At 38.1% G+C, this 16116-nt stretch overlaps 1 protein-coding gene across 1 annotated transcript; it reads left to right on the top strand.

Annotated features, from left to right (window-relative positions):
- Positions 1–1952: 1952 nt before the first annotated feature.
- Positions 1953–15942, top strand: firrm (fignl1 interacting regulator of recombination and mitosis). The gene is made up of 24 exons (XM_084723049.1): positions 1953–2106; positions 3297–3337; positions 3437–3525; positions 3967–4071; positions 4157–4297; positions 5282–5444; positions 5565–5649; positions 5734–5872; positions 6341–6430; positions 6572–6636; positions 6747–6895; positions 7606–7735; positions 8411–8597; positions 9634–9716; positions 10599–10650; positions 11262–11351; positions 12221–12406; positions 13328–13447; positions 13534–13629; positions 13710–13823; positions 14254–14358; positions 14454–14534; positions 14615–14761; positions 15616–15942. Exons 1-24 carry the CDS (start codon positions 2012–2014, stop codon positions 15823–15825), a joined length of 2763 nt encoding a protein of 920 aa, XP_084579175.1. The 5' UTR covers positions 1953–2011; the 3' UTR covers positions 15826–15942.
- The last annotated feature ends 174 nt before the right edge of the window (positions 15943–16116 follow it).

Below are 16116 nucleotides of genomic sequence, written 5' to 3' on the forward strand. Positions count from 1 at the left end.
TATAATGACAGTATCATTGTTAGTAGAATTTTTATTGCTTTTGCCATTTAATCCTCATTGATGCCTTACTGTTTATGCCTCTTCGTGTTCATGTTCATTAACTAAGACCAACTTTACTTTTCAAGCCTTGTTAAATTCAAAACGCACAAAATTAATCAAGGACAATTTTCTAATTGTTGAACAATCTTTTTTTTTCTGAAATGTGTGAAGCTAAGCATACATCACTAGTATGCATAAGATCTGATCTCTCCTATTGTGTTATTCTATGGATCTGTGGTGTTGTAAGGAGACAACAGAGTCACCATTATACTATACCTCTGGGTGTTTTAACTAGGCTAGAGCTCAACATTAGGATAAATCCACTCTAACAGAAATGTATCATTGTTGATGAATACATCATAGGCTACTGGTGACAAATTTTCTGACAGTAATGTTTCATATTGTGTCTTTGGGTGACCAGATGTGCCACCTTATGTTGGACTGCATGGCATCTTTCTCCCTTTCCCACATCCCACATTGTTGAACAATGTCTACCATTTTGTCTGACTCTATAGTTCGAAAGTCAAACTATTGCAGGACACAGACACACATTTGGCTTTTAACCAATGGCTGTGAAGAATGCAGGGAAGACTGTCTGTTTGATGTCAATATACAACTTGAAGTGACACAGCAGGCTACAGGTGTCTCAAAAGAAATGTGTGGCTCAAAAAGAGATGTGCCGTCCTATGGATGCATTCCTTTGCTCTTTGAATTCAGTTATATTTCATCCATCTATGTATTTCATCAGGCCAGGGTACACAGACCTATGCCCCCATTTTGTAAGGTTTGTCAGATTTACACTTAATTAGTTACAGCAGTCATTTTCAAACTTAAAAATGCCATGGCCCAATTTGAACTCTGAAAATCTTCCAAGACCTACCCAAAACTTTAATCACAACTCAAATCAACACACAAGACTGATCATACCAGTGACAAGATATAAGATACATTCCAGGGTTAATATAACAGGTCACCAAATACAGTGTAACACCTGTTGAATAAGGTCAGATAAATTTGTGTTATTGGTTCTGATTACTTTTTGAAAAATGGTAATTTGAAAAGATTGAAACTTAAAAACTTTTTATTTCTTTATTTTTTTATGACCTCTCAAGGCCGATCTGCCGGGTCTCCACGGCCCAGCAGTGGGCCCCGACCCACACTTTGGGAATCGCTGCGTTAGAGCATTTAAATATAGGCCTAATACTATAATAAAAATCAATCTTCATGGAAAATTGTAAAATGTCTCAAAAATATGAATTTAGATTATTCACAGATATATAGTATTACCTACTTAATGCTTCACTGCATAGACATATGTACTGAATAATATATATAAAGCAATATCACGTTTCATTTGATTATAATAACCTCGAAGCGATAGTTGTTATTTTCAGCGCTTCGAAGTCATCTAGTGTTCTAATTGGTTAAAAACTTGCGAGTTTAAATTTTCAACCAATCAGAGTAAAGAAAGATGAGCCGTTTTGTCTCTACGTCACATCCGACTAAATCAGCGGCGCGCGGTGTGTTTGTCCGGTTTGAGCGCAGTTCAACTCTCTGCTCTCTTTCTTTACTGTGTTGAACATTTTAGGGATTAGCTAACACAAATACAATGACGACGTTAAGAGAGACAAACTCATAGGAACGTTTCACTGATTTTATGCTCCTGAACAGCGGACACAGTGTGGGGTTTATGGTAAGAAGCTATAACGTTACGTAAATCCAAATTATCAGTAACTGCCATGCTAATGTTAAATGTTGCCATTAGCAAAACGTAACGTTAAGTAACAACCAAACACATGAGCTAACGTTAGTCTCAGTTCTCTCCTGTCTGAATACCACCAGCTTTTTGGACGTAAACACAGACCAAGCTTACTAAATTGGGTTACTTTGCATGACTCACCCAGTAACATTGTTCTCAAACTGTCTGTTGTTGAGACAGTTTTCCTGAGCTCTCCCTGTGGCTGCTGTCATCATGTCTCAGACCAACACTTCTCTCCTGGACGAGGTGGTGCAGTGGAGTCAGGAAACCTGCCGCCAGAAGCTGAAGTCTGTCCTGCCAGAGCTCACCATATCCTCTCAGATGTTGCTCACTCTCATTTCTTTTGATATCAGATTGAACAGCTTCATACAGGTAGTTTCAGTTAGGAGAGTCCAGTGATTTTCAGGTCTGAAATGCACAAAAGATTAGAAAAGCATGGAAAACAATAATACAGTCTTTGTAATTTGGCCTATGGTTTAAAATACATTTTATCTATAAAATTGTGTTTTTAATGAGGGGCGGCAGTATGACTATTATTATGAATCATAAGGAACACCAATATCATCAAACTATGGCTGGGAAATATATCAATAATGGTGATATGAACCAGCATATTGTCTTTGATTCTGAATATTGTTATATTGTGATATGGCATAAGTGTTTTCTTTTGCTGGTTTTAAAGGCTGCATTACATTAAAGTGATGTAATTTTCTTAACTTACCAGACTGTTCTAGCTGTTTTATTATTTGCCTTTATCAAGGTTCATATGGGTGGTGGAACTCCTTGAAAACACTTGAAGTTTAATGTAATGTTTTCAAGGTTTGAAAAGTACTTGGATTTTTAGATAAGGTGCTTGAAAGTGCTTGCTTGAAATAGCTACCTGACTGAATGGTTAGCTTTTTAGATAAAGAAATAAAACAAGTTGGATGTCGGCTCAGCCAGGTTGTATAGGATGTAAAGTTGACTTACGAACAGTGACACAATTTGAAACATCAAACTTTGTTGTGTTTTTCTTTACTTTGTCACTCTGTATAATTATATCATGAAACATAATTCTGGTTGTTTATAGCACAGTATCATCTGAGTAAATGTGATGAAGAAATGAAATAATCATTGTGAGTTTATGTATATAAATATGTAAGGTGCTGGAAAAGCTTGCACCTTGACATTTCTTGAAAAGTGCTTGAATTTGACTTTGGGCCTAGGAACTCTGCTTTATCCATTTAATCATTATATCCACATTAATGCTTTTTTTTTTTTTTATTAGAAATCTTATTGTGTCAGTATTTTGTAAAATGATATTGTCCATATTGTCCAGGCTTACTTCAGACCCTCTAAAGATGATAAAGGTTAAAAAATGTAAAAGTATTGTCTTTGTGAAGCTTGACACAAGTTTGTGTGCACTATGATTGTAACCCCACGTATGTGACATATCTGACTGGTTTATACAGTGGAAGTTAATTTATTGTAATGCTTCAGTTTTCCTTGACCGTTTGCACTCTTTGCATCATAAGTCTGAGAGTTGGAATGATCATATACGTAAGTTCCTTCATCGCACAGTTTATAATTACAAACTGCTTACTTCGTGTCTGTAGCACTCTTTGTCTGAGCTGTCTTAAAAACATAACCTCCCTCCAGGTATCCTGAAGATCATTACAGAAATGTTCCTCCCTCATATTGGTTTGTCAGAACTGGAAGATGAATGCTTCTCCAAGATCCTACCAAAGGTAAACAACATGAACAATGTGTATCAGGACCTGTTCTATGAAAACCTTTACCAGTTGTTAAAAATACAGAGAGGCTGTAGGTCTTGGGAGCAGTCCTTAAATTAAATTACATTAGCAAAATTCAATGCCATTAACAATCTTAAGCTTCATATTTCATTATTAAAGCCGCTAATAAAACATTTAGGATCTTCAGTTTTTGATGTTTGTTGTCTAAAGAGGATGGCTTTTCTTTAAACTTTCTTTTGATGATACCACTTTTAATTCAGACGGTGGGTTTTCGGCAAAATTAGTCACTAAATATTTGCCTTGTGAAGGATTGGTTTTCTTAATATTGTAGGATTTGTTGATAGAACCGTTGTTGTCTTGTGAATTAATGGTTTATTTACATCTTCTCTGTGTCTGTGTGAATGTCTCTGTTCTGTCTGTCCCAAATGTCTGCAGGCGGTGACAATGTTTGACAGCATGATGAAAGAGATCTTGGACCAAGTTGGAGGGTTGTCCAGTCAAAATACTGAATTGTGTTCTTTACTAAGGAACATTTTGCAGGTATTATTATGTGTTCCAAATAATTCAATTATTACCTCACTTCATTCCTAACTAGTATTTTGACAAGATCCTGCTGTTTATACAGGCCATGATGCAGATAATTGATGCACTATCCACTTGTGTGCGTCACGTTGGCACATTTGAGGAAGCACCTGACCTCGATGCTATCCGCTCATTACCAACTTGTATACTGAAAGTCCTGAGGGAAACCTTTCAGCACTGCAAGGTCGGTCTATTCAGTTCACCAGTGGCTGACTCAGAGGTCACTTGCTTGTTACTTATTTAATTAATTGCTATAATTTTAACTGACATTTAACTCAAGCTCTTTTTATTGGTATTTAAAGCCATACAAACAGCAATAAATCACTGATTATAGCTGAATATTTTGATAGGAATTTGTAAAATTATTATTAATCAGTAATTAAATAATCATGTTATTATTGCTCAGAATGAATTATAAAGATATACTATATAAGACAGTTCTCCCCAAAATCAAAAATACAGATTTTGTCCCTGGTCTGTAGTGCTATTTATCAATTCAGATTTATTTGGTGTGAGTTGCTAAATGTCTGCAACTCACACCAAAAATATGTAGATGGATAAATAGCACTACAGGCCAGGGGAACATATGTGTTTTTGGTTTTGGGATGAACTCTCCCTTTAAGTAAAATAAGTGGTGTAAATTTTGTGACTATTAATCATACAAGTCGTTGGACTAACAAAAGATTACACATCGAATTCAGATCTGACCGTATGTGGTGCAAGATTTGTTTATACATAGGGCTCATTTTCAGTTTACATTTGGGACTAAATCAGTGTTTATTTTATCTTTTCAAAAAAGGGTGAAATTTGGATCAATGAATAATCAGTGACTCCAAAGTTCATTTGTGAAGGAAAGGAAGACTCAGCAGCTCATTTGCCCCTCCTCCTCCTCCACCCCTTTGTCTCTTCTTTTATTACGTAATTTATCACTAGATGTATATCTGAAATGTCAAAGGCTCAAGAGGACCTCATTAACTGGAGACTGCTGTGATAAGCATCGTCTTGCAGGAAACACAACCACTTAGAGATGAAACAACATAAAACGCAGTCACAAATTAGTTATCTTCTAACAATAACAAAAAAAGTTTTAAATTATCTTTATTGGGAGACAGTAAACATCTATAAAAATGAAAATGATAAGTTTAACCATTCTGCATGTTGTCTTCAGGAGAGTGAGGTGGTTTACTGTGGCCGTCTGTCCCTGGTGGCTGACCTGCTGCAGGGACTGTTCAAGGAGGCCTACACCCTCCAGAAGGGTCTGTTGGAGCTGCTGGACAGGATCTCCCTCGACAGCAATGCTTCAGACGAGCAGGTCTCAGATATTGTGACAGGTGTGTGTTTGTGTATGCATCTCCCTGTTTTCCACTGCCACCCTCTTTATTATAACTTTGTTGTACTTTTACACCTTCACTGCACTCTTGAACTCACTGAAAAATATTCATGTTCATCAGTGATTCACAGCCTGCTGGATATTTGCTCTATTATCTCCAACCTGGACATCGCACTGCATGCAAATACATGGAAATTCCTCATCAAGTCAGTGCAGCACTCATGTCGATGTTTATGGTTTTATTGATAAATTTGATTTGATTTAATTTTAACAGTCATTACTGTGTTCAGACAGAGTTTGAAGTACCAGTCATTGGTTGATGAACGTCTACATCATGGTGACATCAGCAACAGCCTGTGTGACAACTTATTGGCCTCTTTCCACAACTCTGTGGAGCTGGCTGAACAAATTAAACATGCGGGTCTGCAGGTAAGAAAGCTCTGATTGGTAGACAAGTATTATTAAAAGCTTTTTATCTTTTTTTTTCTCTTTTACAGTTTTACAGATGCAGGACTGTTGAATGAGCATTGCATGTCTTACCCAAGTTTTCTTTTCTTAAAATATGTAAAACTTTTATGTTGGAGGTTTAAGAGTAGCAGGATATAATTCATGTAAGCTCACTATGATTCATGTAAGTGTCGTAGACTTGTGAATGTATACTTGTCAATATATTTTTGATTTCACTGTCCAAGACCAATGAGAGTCACCACAATGATGCATTCTTATGTGCTAGTTAGTGTTTACAATATCCTATGGGAAGAACAAATGATGGATTTCCTGATGTTCTACAGATTTGTTCTCAGGAAATAGTGACACTTGGGTTTATTAGTTGAAGGTCAAGAGTAGACTTGGTCTTTGTTACCCTTTTATGCTAATGCATTTTTGTCCATTTTAAAGGAAGCAACACAAAGCCCAGAATACAAGCTGTTCCAGAAAACCGCAAAGATGTGCAGATTTTTTGCCAACACTTTAGTTCATTACATAAAGGTACTAAAAATTTGGATCTCCCTCTTAACTGCATAAAAGCTTTGTGCCATTACTTTTTTATTATTTGTTACATTTTCGCTGTCTACTTCAGAATACAAAGCAGCTGAACTTAAATCCCATCATTTGTTATCATTTGAACAGGAATTCAAGTTTTTTCTGACCAAGCATTGTAGCTGCTTTCACAAACTCTACCTCCAGATCATCAGGTATTGTGGATTAGCTGTGTTTTTTAAGAGGCATATTCAGATTACATTTTTTTTTCTTTGGGTTGAGAGTTATTGAACAGTGTAGCAAAATCCATTTTGATGTCTTTCAGTAAGTTCCCTCCCAGCATGTGGGCTCCAACACTGCCCCCAGCTCTGTCTGAGGAGCTGAACGCAGCAGCTCTGGTTCCTATGGACGCCCTCCTCCTCCAGCTGTTGTCTTTGAGGCCCTTTGCTGAAGTTGTCCTCCAGGAGAACCTGCGTGAGTTTAAAGCTTGTCCTTCACTTGCTCTTTTTTTCCCCACATTCGGTGGCAGGGTTGATAGGTGTTTTACTATCTCCCTTCATAATGGAACTTTTTTTTATAAAGTTTTAAGTGATGAGCTGTACCAATTGGCATAAAATATACAATTTGTCCCCAATAATGTGCACTATTTTGGCAGTGTTATACAAGAAATATTGAATGTAACTGTATTACATACAATAATGGAGGTCATACGGTGAATCAAACTATAGCTTTAGAACAGAACTGATAATTTAAAAGATGAAAACTCAACAAACAGTAATGTTTGTTAAGGATATTTTATCAGTTTTGCTTTCTTAGATGTTGCTAGAGGTGTTGCACCAGTGTCCATAATTGCTGCTCTGTGTCCTGGTCATGACAGTTTTCTATCAGAAAGGCCGCTGCTCTCTTTTAAGGGCTCAGTGGCCAGGTCAACGCAGGTCATGCCAAACTGGGGGTAGAAGAGGCATCATGGCCACACTCTGGTCTACACTCTGAGACAGCCTAGTCTTCTCAACAGAAAACTGACAACTCTGCCAATTTGTATATTTAGGAAATTGTGGCTTCTTTGGGAAAATGTTGAGCATTCTGACTCAAAAGGATGTTGGCATCATGTTCCTAGCTGCTGACTGACACTGACATATGTAACATAACATTCCTAGAATGACCTTTGTCTTGTTTGTCTGCAGGGTTAAGTCCTGAACATGAGCTTCCTCAGTGTCTTTTGCTGGTGAACGTCATGGGTCAGCTCACCTCCCAAACAGAGGAGGTGCTGCAGCTGTGGTACACTGGCAGCCAGTTCTCAGAAGAGACACCCAGGTAATAAATATATTTTGTTGTTGTTATCAGCAGAATTTTTTTGTGCTTTAATGCAAGGACTTAAAAATGACTTTGGAACTGGTGTCAGGTTGGCAACCAGCTATAACCTTTTAGTTATCAAAATGGCAGGTTATTATATTCTTTTAAATATGCAGTTCTAATTTCAGTTTGTCTATTTTCAAAGAATGAATAAACTTCAGCTCTGACATTATTGATTAAATGTTATTTTAATCAGATTTTTTAGATTGCATAACTCCATTACAGAGGAGACTTCTGTTCTCTGTAAATAGGTTGGAAAAAAAACAGGTGTATACCAGCATTGGCAATCAGCCAAAGTGATTTGTAAAACAGCAGCATATCTGATATTGGCAAACATTGTATACCATGCATTCCAAGAGTGCATTCTGAATGAAGTATTACAATAATTATGTAACACAAGACCAGCTTTATATTTGTTAAGTGAGATAGTACATTTCAGACTGTGCAGATTGATGAGATGAGAAATGATTTTGATTAATTACAATTTAACCATTGCTTCATAGATATATGAACAAAAACATTGCTTCTTGATTTTGGCAGTCCTGAAAAAGGTTATACTATTCTGTTATGCACTTAACATAATCTGACTAAATATGTGTAAGTGCATGAGTTTTTTTTTTCCATCCTGTCTGTCAGACTTCCTCTCTACCAGGCCCTGTTCAGTAGTTTCAGGCGATGCTATACTGAGCGTGGGGTACCGGTGCTGTTGCCAGGGGTGATGATGAAAGGTCAGGCCCAGGTCCAGGTCACTCTGCATCAACACATCTGTGTGCAACTCTGTGCCAGTGTGGCTGCACTTCCCCCAATGTACTTTCCCGTGCTGGTGAGGTCTACATACATAACCACATACATTCTATTATAAGAGCAGCATCAGTAGAAATAGTAATAATGGATAGACTGTGTTCCATCCAGGCATTGTCTCTACCTACTTCTCTCTCCACTGGACACAAAAATCAAGCATTTGTCCGATTTTTACAGTATCTCGTAGAAACTAGGGATACAAATTTAGTTTGACAAACTAAAGTGTAGTTTTTAAGGTCTCTTATGCCCTGGGTTGTTTCTTTTGTCCCAAGGTAACTTAATCTATGCTCTGCCAGTGAATTCTATCTTCCAACATCTCAAAAGAGTTGTGTGCATGTTTCTTTAAAAAAGTAGTAGCAGTGGTAGTAGATATAACCCAGCACTGCTCACTGCAGAATCTGCTCACATTTAATTGGCCAGAGGAACTTGAATGGCAGGTCAACTTGCAAATGATCAAGAATGTCTGATACAACAAACAGGGTTTGTTTTATTTGCAGATTGAGTGATTCTTTTGAATAGTGGACCCAGACCGTCTTAGGGCAGGGTTATGATGAAACCTGCATGAAAAATTTCATCTTGAGTCTTACTTTGACCTGACCCGACCTCAAACCCATTTATAAATGAATGCTTGCCATGAGTTTGGCCTTATCACTTCCTTACTTCCTGTATAAGTAATTACTGGCGTTTACTTTGTCCAAAAAGTGATAGGTGTGGGGAGTGTCATTGGCTAACACTGGTTTGTCACAGATATTGTATATCCATAGTGGCAAATAATATGCCAAATGAAATTGTAGTGCATTAGCAACAATAGCCTGGATTTGTACTCGTAAAACACTGAAGTAGACTTTGGCTTTTGGTTTGAAGTAATTTGTTTATTTTGGATTTCTAATCACATTGGGCCATTACCTGTATTTTGGTCCAGCAATTTCCGTCCTTTGATACAAGTTATTTTACTTTCACTTTCATTTCCTCATAAGCTTGATTTACCCCAGTGTTTTGTTTAGTTTATTCTCCTTGTGATTCTTGGACTTTCCCTCTGCTTTATCTCTCTTTTTCAGGAGCGCTGTTTGGTTGATGCTGTACTGCAGGTTGATACTCAGATGGCTTTGCTGGCAACAGACGTATGGTGCTTTACAGCGCGGTGAGAGCATGTACATATATTTGCTGTAAAAAAAAAGAAAAGTGCACTGTGTATTTTCTTCTGATGCTCTCTGCACATTGTGCATATTGTAGATTAATGAAATCAGCCTCAGTGAGTGCACTCTACCCAGTAGCCTAAATGAAGATCAAAATAACACTGTTGCCAAACATTAAAATTCCACCATTTATTTTTCACTGCCTAATATTCTATGCACTGATCCAATACCATGTTATTTATTGACCCTGAAATGGGACCCTGCTACGTCCCAGCAGCGTCCTGTACACCATGTTTTTTCCCCCAGGATGGCAAAGTCATGTTCTATGGCATTCATTCTCTGTATGTACTTGTTCATGTTTAACCTCAGTTCAGCATACAATAATGATAGCAAACATATCGAGGGGTGTAACGACACATCAATCTGGATCAATATATTGATCAGATACAAAGTGAAAATATCAAACTTTATGGTCATCTTTAATATACGCCTTTTGTAAAAGAATTCCCATGGCATCTCTGTGTCACAAATGCAGAAAAGTTCAGTCATAAAATTGTTTCATCATAATTTAGTTGCTTTTAGTGAGTTGTAACTAAATGTGTAAAATGAATATATATAATGTAGTCTGATGAAATGTGATTTACACCCGTAATCATATCACATCCACACAAAACTTCCCATAACTCAACAACTTGTGAACACATTAAAAATACCAAGTGTAAACACAAAGGCAAGATCTGATTGTTTATTATTCAGATAAAGTAACCGGATACAGATTTTGACACCAGGTGTAAATGGGCTGTGTCTGTCATACTATTATATTTTTTTACATATTCCTGTCTGTACGATATTGAACCTACTATCGATTTTGTCTTCTCTGCCTTCAGGTATGGGACAGCAGAACTTTGTCTACATCATGTTCTCCTCATTGCTCAGCTGGTGGGTAGAGACCAAGAAAACACGCAGTACAGTTGAGAAAATAAATTTTGTGTTCTTGTTTTATTTTGATTAGAAACAAAGACGGGTCACAGCAAACACCACTTTACAACCCATTCTTAGACAAGGATTATAAAGATGCTTAGTTAACCATCATATCGTTGACTTGTTATAAGTTGCAGACATAGTTTACAGGATCTCATCCTAACTTCTGAAATCGTGGCTCTGATCATCGCTGATAGACACCACAAGGTCATGGATGTGTCTCCATGTCTATGACCTCTTCCTGAGCTCTCTCTAAAATAACTCTAAATCCCCTCATAATCTCTCTGTAGGGTTATTTATTAGTATGGGGTCCTCCCTGTTCTCTATGGCACCCCAACAGAGGTGACAATTGGTGTTGTCGGACCTCAGGGCCACTTTTTCATAACCCATTACGTCATCACATCATCAGATTGAGCTGGATCCCACTCATTTCCATACATGTCCCCTGTCCTTCGGTTCTTCACCTGTCTTCAACCCTGATGCCCCGGTGGTTTTACTCCTCCAGAGCTTTCACACTGACACTCCCACTGTTCCTCACCTCCTCCCTGCTTCTCCCTCGTCTCCTTTAGGTGAAGGCTTGCACCACTGAGTGTTATCAGTCGTTCCACCTGGGCCTGCTGCTCAGACGCATGGTTTTCCTTATGACACCCAACCACCAGGTCAGAAACACTGGTAACTGAAATGAAATTGTTTTTATGAGCTCACAAATTATTCAAGAGTGTCAAGGCACGTTGAAGTTTTAGCAGTTTTATTTTAAAATTCACTTAGCAGAGTACCCACATTGACTACCATCACATCTGACAATTCAGTATATAATTGTGAATATAGAAAGGCCAAATAAGCTTGAAGATGGAGAAATCATGGGAAGATTGACGTAAATAATGAAGTGATTAAATGATAATTCTTTGGATTATAATCTAGTAGTCACAGTGCTGTCAAAAAAGGAGGTTGTGTATTTGGAATTTAATTCTGTGTACTACAGAAGTTCCAAAATTAAACTGTTCTAAAAAGTTGATTCTCTTTTTATGGCTTTAAAATTGGGCCTCACATTAATTTTGTGTTACACCAAAGAATATTTATTACAAACATTTTAAACAGGTCAGTATATTTTATATACTTATAAAGAGTTTTACATTTCATGACTATGCAGGTGACAGATGGACGTATGCTGTAGTTGACAGGTGACGCAGCAGTATATTGTGTTGTTCCCCTTGTATCGTGATGTCTCTCATATCACCAGATTGTTGCCAACTGTTTCTATTGTTGTGTCACATGTTGGTGGTGCAACCGAAACAACACACCAGTAACTGGCTGTGTCACCCATAGGACACATATCACATGTCAAGGGATATGATGTTTATGAGTCAGGGTGTATTATTTTTCCTTTCATAGCAATTTGCATTAATACATTTAAGAGAACTGAACATTTTATTGAACAGTTTTCTTCTTACTGTTGATGAAGTGTCTATTGCCAATACATATTACTGTAAAATGATTCTTTATTAATGCAAAGTGTTTGTTTCCCCAGATGGAGCTTGTTGAGTGTTTCCCACCCTCTGAGGTTGAAAACCTTCCAGTATGGCGACAAGTCCTCCTTAGAGCGCTCTCTCAAGATGTCCGTCACCGTGTAGAGACAGACGTCACTGGCCTTACTCAAAAAGCTCTGACCGACTGGCAGAATGGAGGGCACAAACTAGGACAAGTGGACAAAGTGGTGAGGACAGCCTGAGACTTGGGTGTAACTCTCTGTGTCAAGTGATCTTAACCGGCCAGTGCTTTTTGTTAATGTCACTGTAGAGGACAGTCTGTTTATTTTTACCTCCACCTAGCATGAGTGAGTGGTGGGTTTCTGTCTGCTTTGTGCACAAGTCAACATAAAACAAGACAAAACAAGCAAACTCCAAAATTTATAAGTGAAGAAGTGGAAGACATCTCATACTTGTTCATGTAAACTCTCCATAGATGTTGGTACAGGTTGTGAGATAAAAGTAAATTGCATTAATGTTCATTTACTCTCTATTTTACCCCTGAGGATGACAAGGCAAATCTAGTGGCTTTGATATTGAATACATGCAGATACAAGTGGCAGTAAAAACATCAAAGGTCAAGGCTACAGCATACTTTTTAATCTTTTTGCACGCGAGGGTAGATGACAAATGACCACAAGTGATGTCAGGAGTTTAGATAAACTTGTTCCTGTGGATAAGAACAGACTACAGGTAAGACTTGTATTGGCAGTCTTTCTCCTTTGGTGTCTGTGTATTGAAGTGAAAGCCAGATTTTTCTCAAATTACAGCTGAGACCTCTTTCTGACCCAATGGGTTTATAAGGTTTTAAGTCTTTCCAGCAAAAAAAAAACGTGATATGTATAGCACTGAATCATCAGTTTGTTTTTCTGTTTTATCATATTGTGTATCTTTCCTCACATTTTGTGATTTGTTTGGACCTGTCCTTTTGTTCATCTTCAATAATAATAAGCTTCAGGGTGTTGCACTTATTGTCCAGCTACTATCATTACATGTTTTGCCAAAAGTAATTAAATTGTTAGGAAAACAATGCAAGGAAACAGGGTGGGGGGATTTGAAATGGAAAATATGCACAAATATAGTATTTACAAAGTCCCCTCTGTGTTCAGAATGTGGTGCTGTTAGCCCTCCTAGTGGTGGTTCGGGGGCAGTCATCTCCTGAGGAACAGTGTGTGTTATCTGCAATGAGGATAATCACACAGCTCTGGTTACGAATCAGTCCAGACCAGGTGAGATCCACATACACACTCTCACACACACATAGATTAAATGTTGTTATAAATGACTATTATCCCTGTAACCTGCCATATTCCAGGTACAGACCCAGCCTGTGCTCCAGACTACTCTGCAGATGCTCCTGTTAATATCTGCCAATTTAGTGAAAAATATGGAACATCAAGTTATTCTACAGGTATGTTGTTAGTTTTAGGTCACAATAGACAGATGGAAAGTGGGGAAAACTTCTGCTGACTGTGTTTGTGTGTGTCCCAGGCTCTGTTGTGTGTGGATGCTGTGGTGTCTCAGGAGTGTGCAGATGAGCTGCTGTTGGCAGCTCTGGAGTTCCTCTCCTCCCTGGGGAAGATCTTTATCCCTCCTGAGAGCCAGGTAAAGAAACCAGATGATTAGCTTTCAGTTCCTTAGGTAGTGTTGCTGAAGAGCAATTATTCTGTTGCTGCTGTCACTGGAAGTAGCTCTTTACATCTTTGACTGTGCAAGACCCACAAGCAGGTCCATTTGTTCATCTGCTGTTAATATGCCAAATAACACTAATAATCATTTGCCATGTACTAGTTAAGTTGCTTATTTCTCTTCTTTCAAACATTTTTTGTGTTGCCAAGTATGCCATGAAACATCACTTTGTGTTCTTGCATGCGTCTCATTATTGACATTTCATGCACTAAAGGTATAATCCATTATTATATGAAAGGAAAAAAAGCCATAATAATCATTAGTTCAAACTGTTAAGAGATTTATAATCTTAATGTGCTCATTTTTAAATCTGCAGTCTCTTTCAATATTTTTTTTTGTTTCTCAGAGTCAAATTCTGCCGAGGCTGAGCAGCCTGTTTGGAACCGTGTTGTCTGACAGATTCTGGCTGCTCCATCAGCACGCGCTGGAGGCCTTTTCTCAGTTTGCAGAGGTACAGCAGGAACTCAACAGGTCTTACACGTTTCAGATGTAATCTTATGTGCTGTCTACTGAATCAACCTAATGTGTCATTTTTTTATATTTAAGATTACAAACCACGAAGAGGTAATTTCCCAGAGTTTGTGTGAAGACAATACCAAGACGAAGGTGGTGAACTATCTTAGCAAGGTAAGCGATGCCAGCATATTGCAATGAAGATCAACTTTACATAAAACAGGCAGATGCTAGTACATCTGTGTTTGTTGTAGACTGTGATTGCACAAGAAGACGTGGAGTCACGCCTACAAAGGCTCAAGCTGGAGATGGCAGTTATTGAGCAACACAACGAGAGGCTGGAGAACAACAAAGAAAATGCCTCGAACAAATCAGCTGCCGGGGCTGTTGCAGATTCAGAGGTTAGTGGCGTCATCAAGGTAAAGTAAAACTTCTTTGACAGGCTTCCTGAATGTACACCTTCATGGTTGCTGGCCAGTACAATGGAACCTCCAAGTGTACATATGCATTACACTTGCACTTACCTGTAAAAAATAATTTTAAAAAAATCATTAATATTGTTTTGATGGTTGACCGAAAACACTTGAAAAAGAGAGAGGAGGAGGAGGATGTGTAATTGAAATCCCTGGCCTGAAATGAACATCCTGGTCTCCAGTGGAGTAGTTTTCAATGGTCCAGTTACACATATGTGCAATATTGAGATTTAAAGGGATAATTAGTTTAAGTGGGGTTGTATGAGGTACTTTGATAGGGTATTACCTACAGTAGATGCTTTGAGAGGCAACAGTACTGATGTAAGAAGCTAATCGGTGTACTGTTGTGGACAGTGACAGCAGCAAAACATATTTTAGACAACTAAAATAGACCCACCTAAAAAAAGAAAAATAAGTATCAATTTAAGCATACGCTATATGTACAATATTTCCACTGGTTTAACTTGCAGTTAGACAGCCTTTTCTGTTGGAAACCGCTGTAAAATAAGCCAAATATTGTTCTCTCCAAACCAACCACTAACATTGGTTAGCTGCTGTGCTGGTACTCCTGTCTGATACTCCAAACTGGGCGCATGCCAACTACCATCTACTGCAGGTAATGCAAAAATAGCAAAACTACTTCTCAGTAGAATCTATGACATAATCTCCTGCTCAGCAAGTCAAAATTTCATTTGTACAAGCAAGACTTATGCCTTGTCTAAAAATTAAATTGTGACTGAGAATTGAATTCATGATAGGATGTAATTATCCCTCCCTCTCAGCCATGCCCAAAGAGAGCTCGGCAGGAGACCAGTGCAGAGGAGGAGTACAGCCGCTACATCCAGACAGCTGAGAGCGCTTTGAAAGCCCTTCAGGCTCTCACAGAGGGTAAAGCCAACACCACTGCACCACCTCCACAGTGGCTGGAATCCAGACTACAGGAGCTGCAGAGCCTCATAACCCACATCAGTACAGCCAGACACACAAGCTAGCTGTTCCAGTTTGTCTTCCAGCCCCAGATTATTTACTTTATGAATGCAAACTATTTAATCACCTTCTGGGCCTGAAGAAGGCTGTATGCCCTTTGCTGCTGCTGAAACATTTTTCTTCACTTCACTTTTTAAATCTTGGTGGTCAGTTTTGATTGATGTTATTGTTTATTAAACTTGCTTGAATACAAATTATCGCTCATTTGTTTTTATTTAGTTCTAAGTGAAATGGGAGTCTTTCCTGAGTTAGTTTTCAAAATTGAGCAGGAAGAACTTGTTTTATTTATTATCAAT

This window comes from Lutjanus erythropterus, chromosome 7, assembly GCF_056507025.1.
Source record: "Lutjanus erythropterus isolate fLutEry1 chromosome 7, fLutEry1.hap2, whole genome shotgun sequence".
In the NCBI taxonomy this organism is placed as follows: Eukaryota; Metazoa; Chordata; class Actinopteri; order Lutjaniformes; family Lutjanidae; genus Lutjanus; species Lutjanus erythropterus.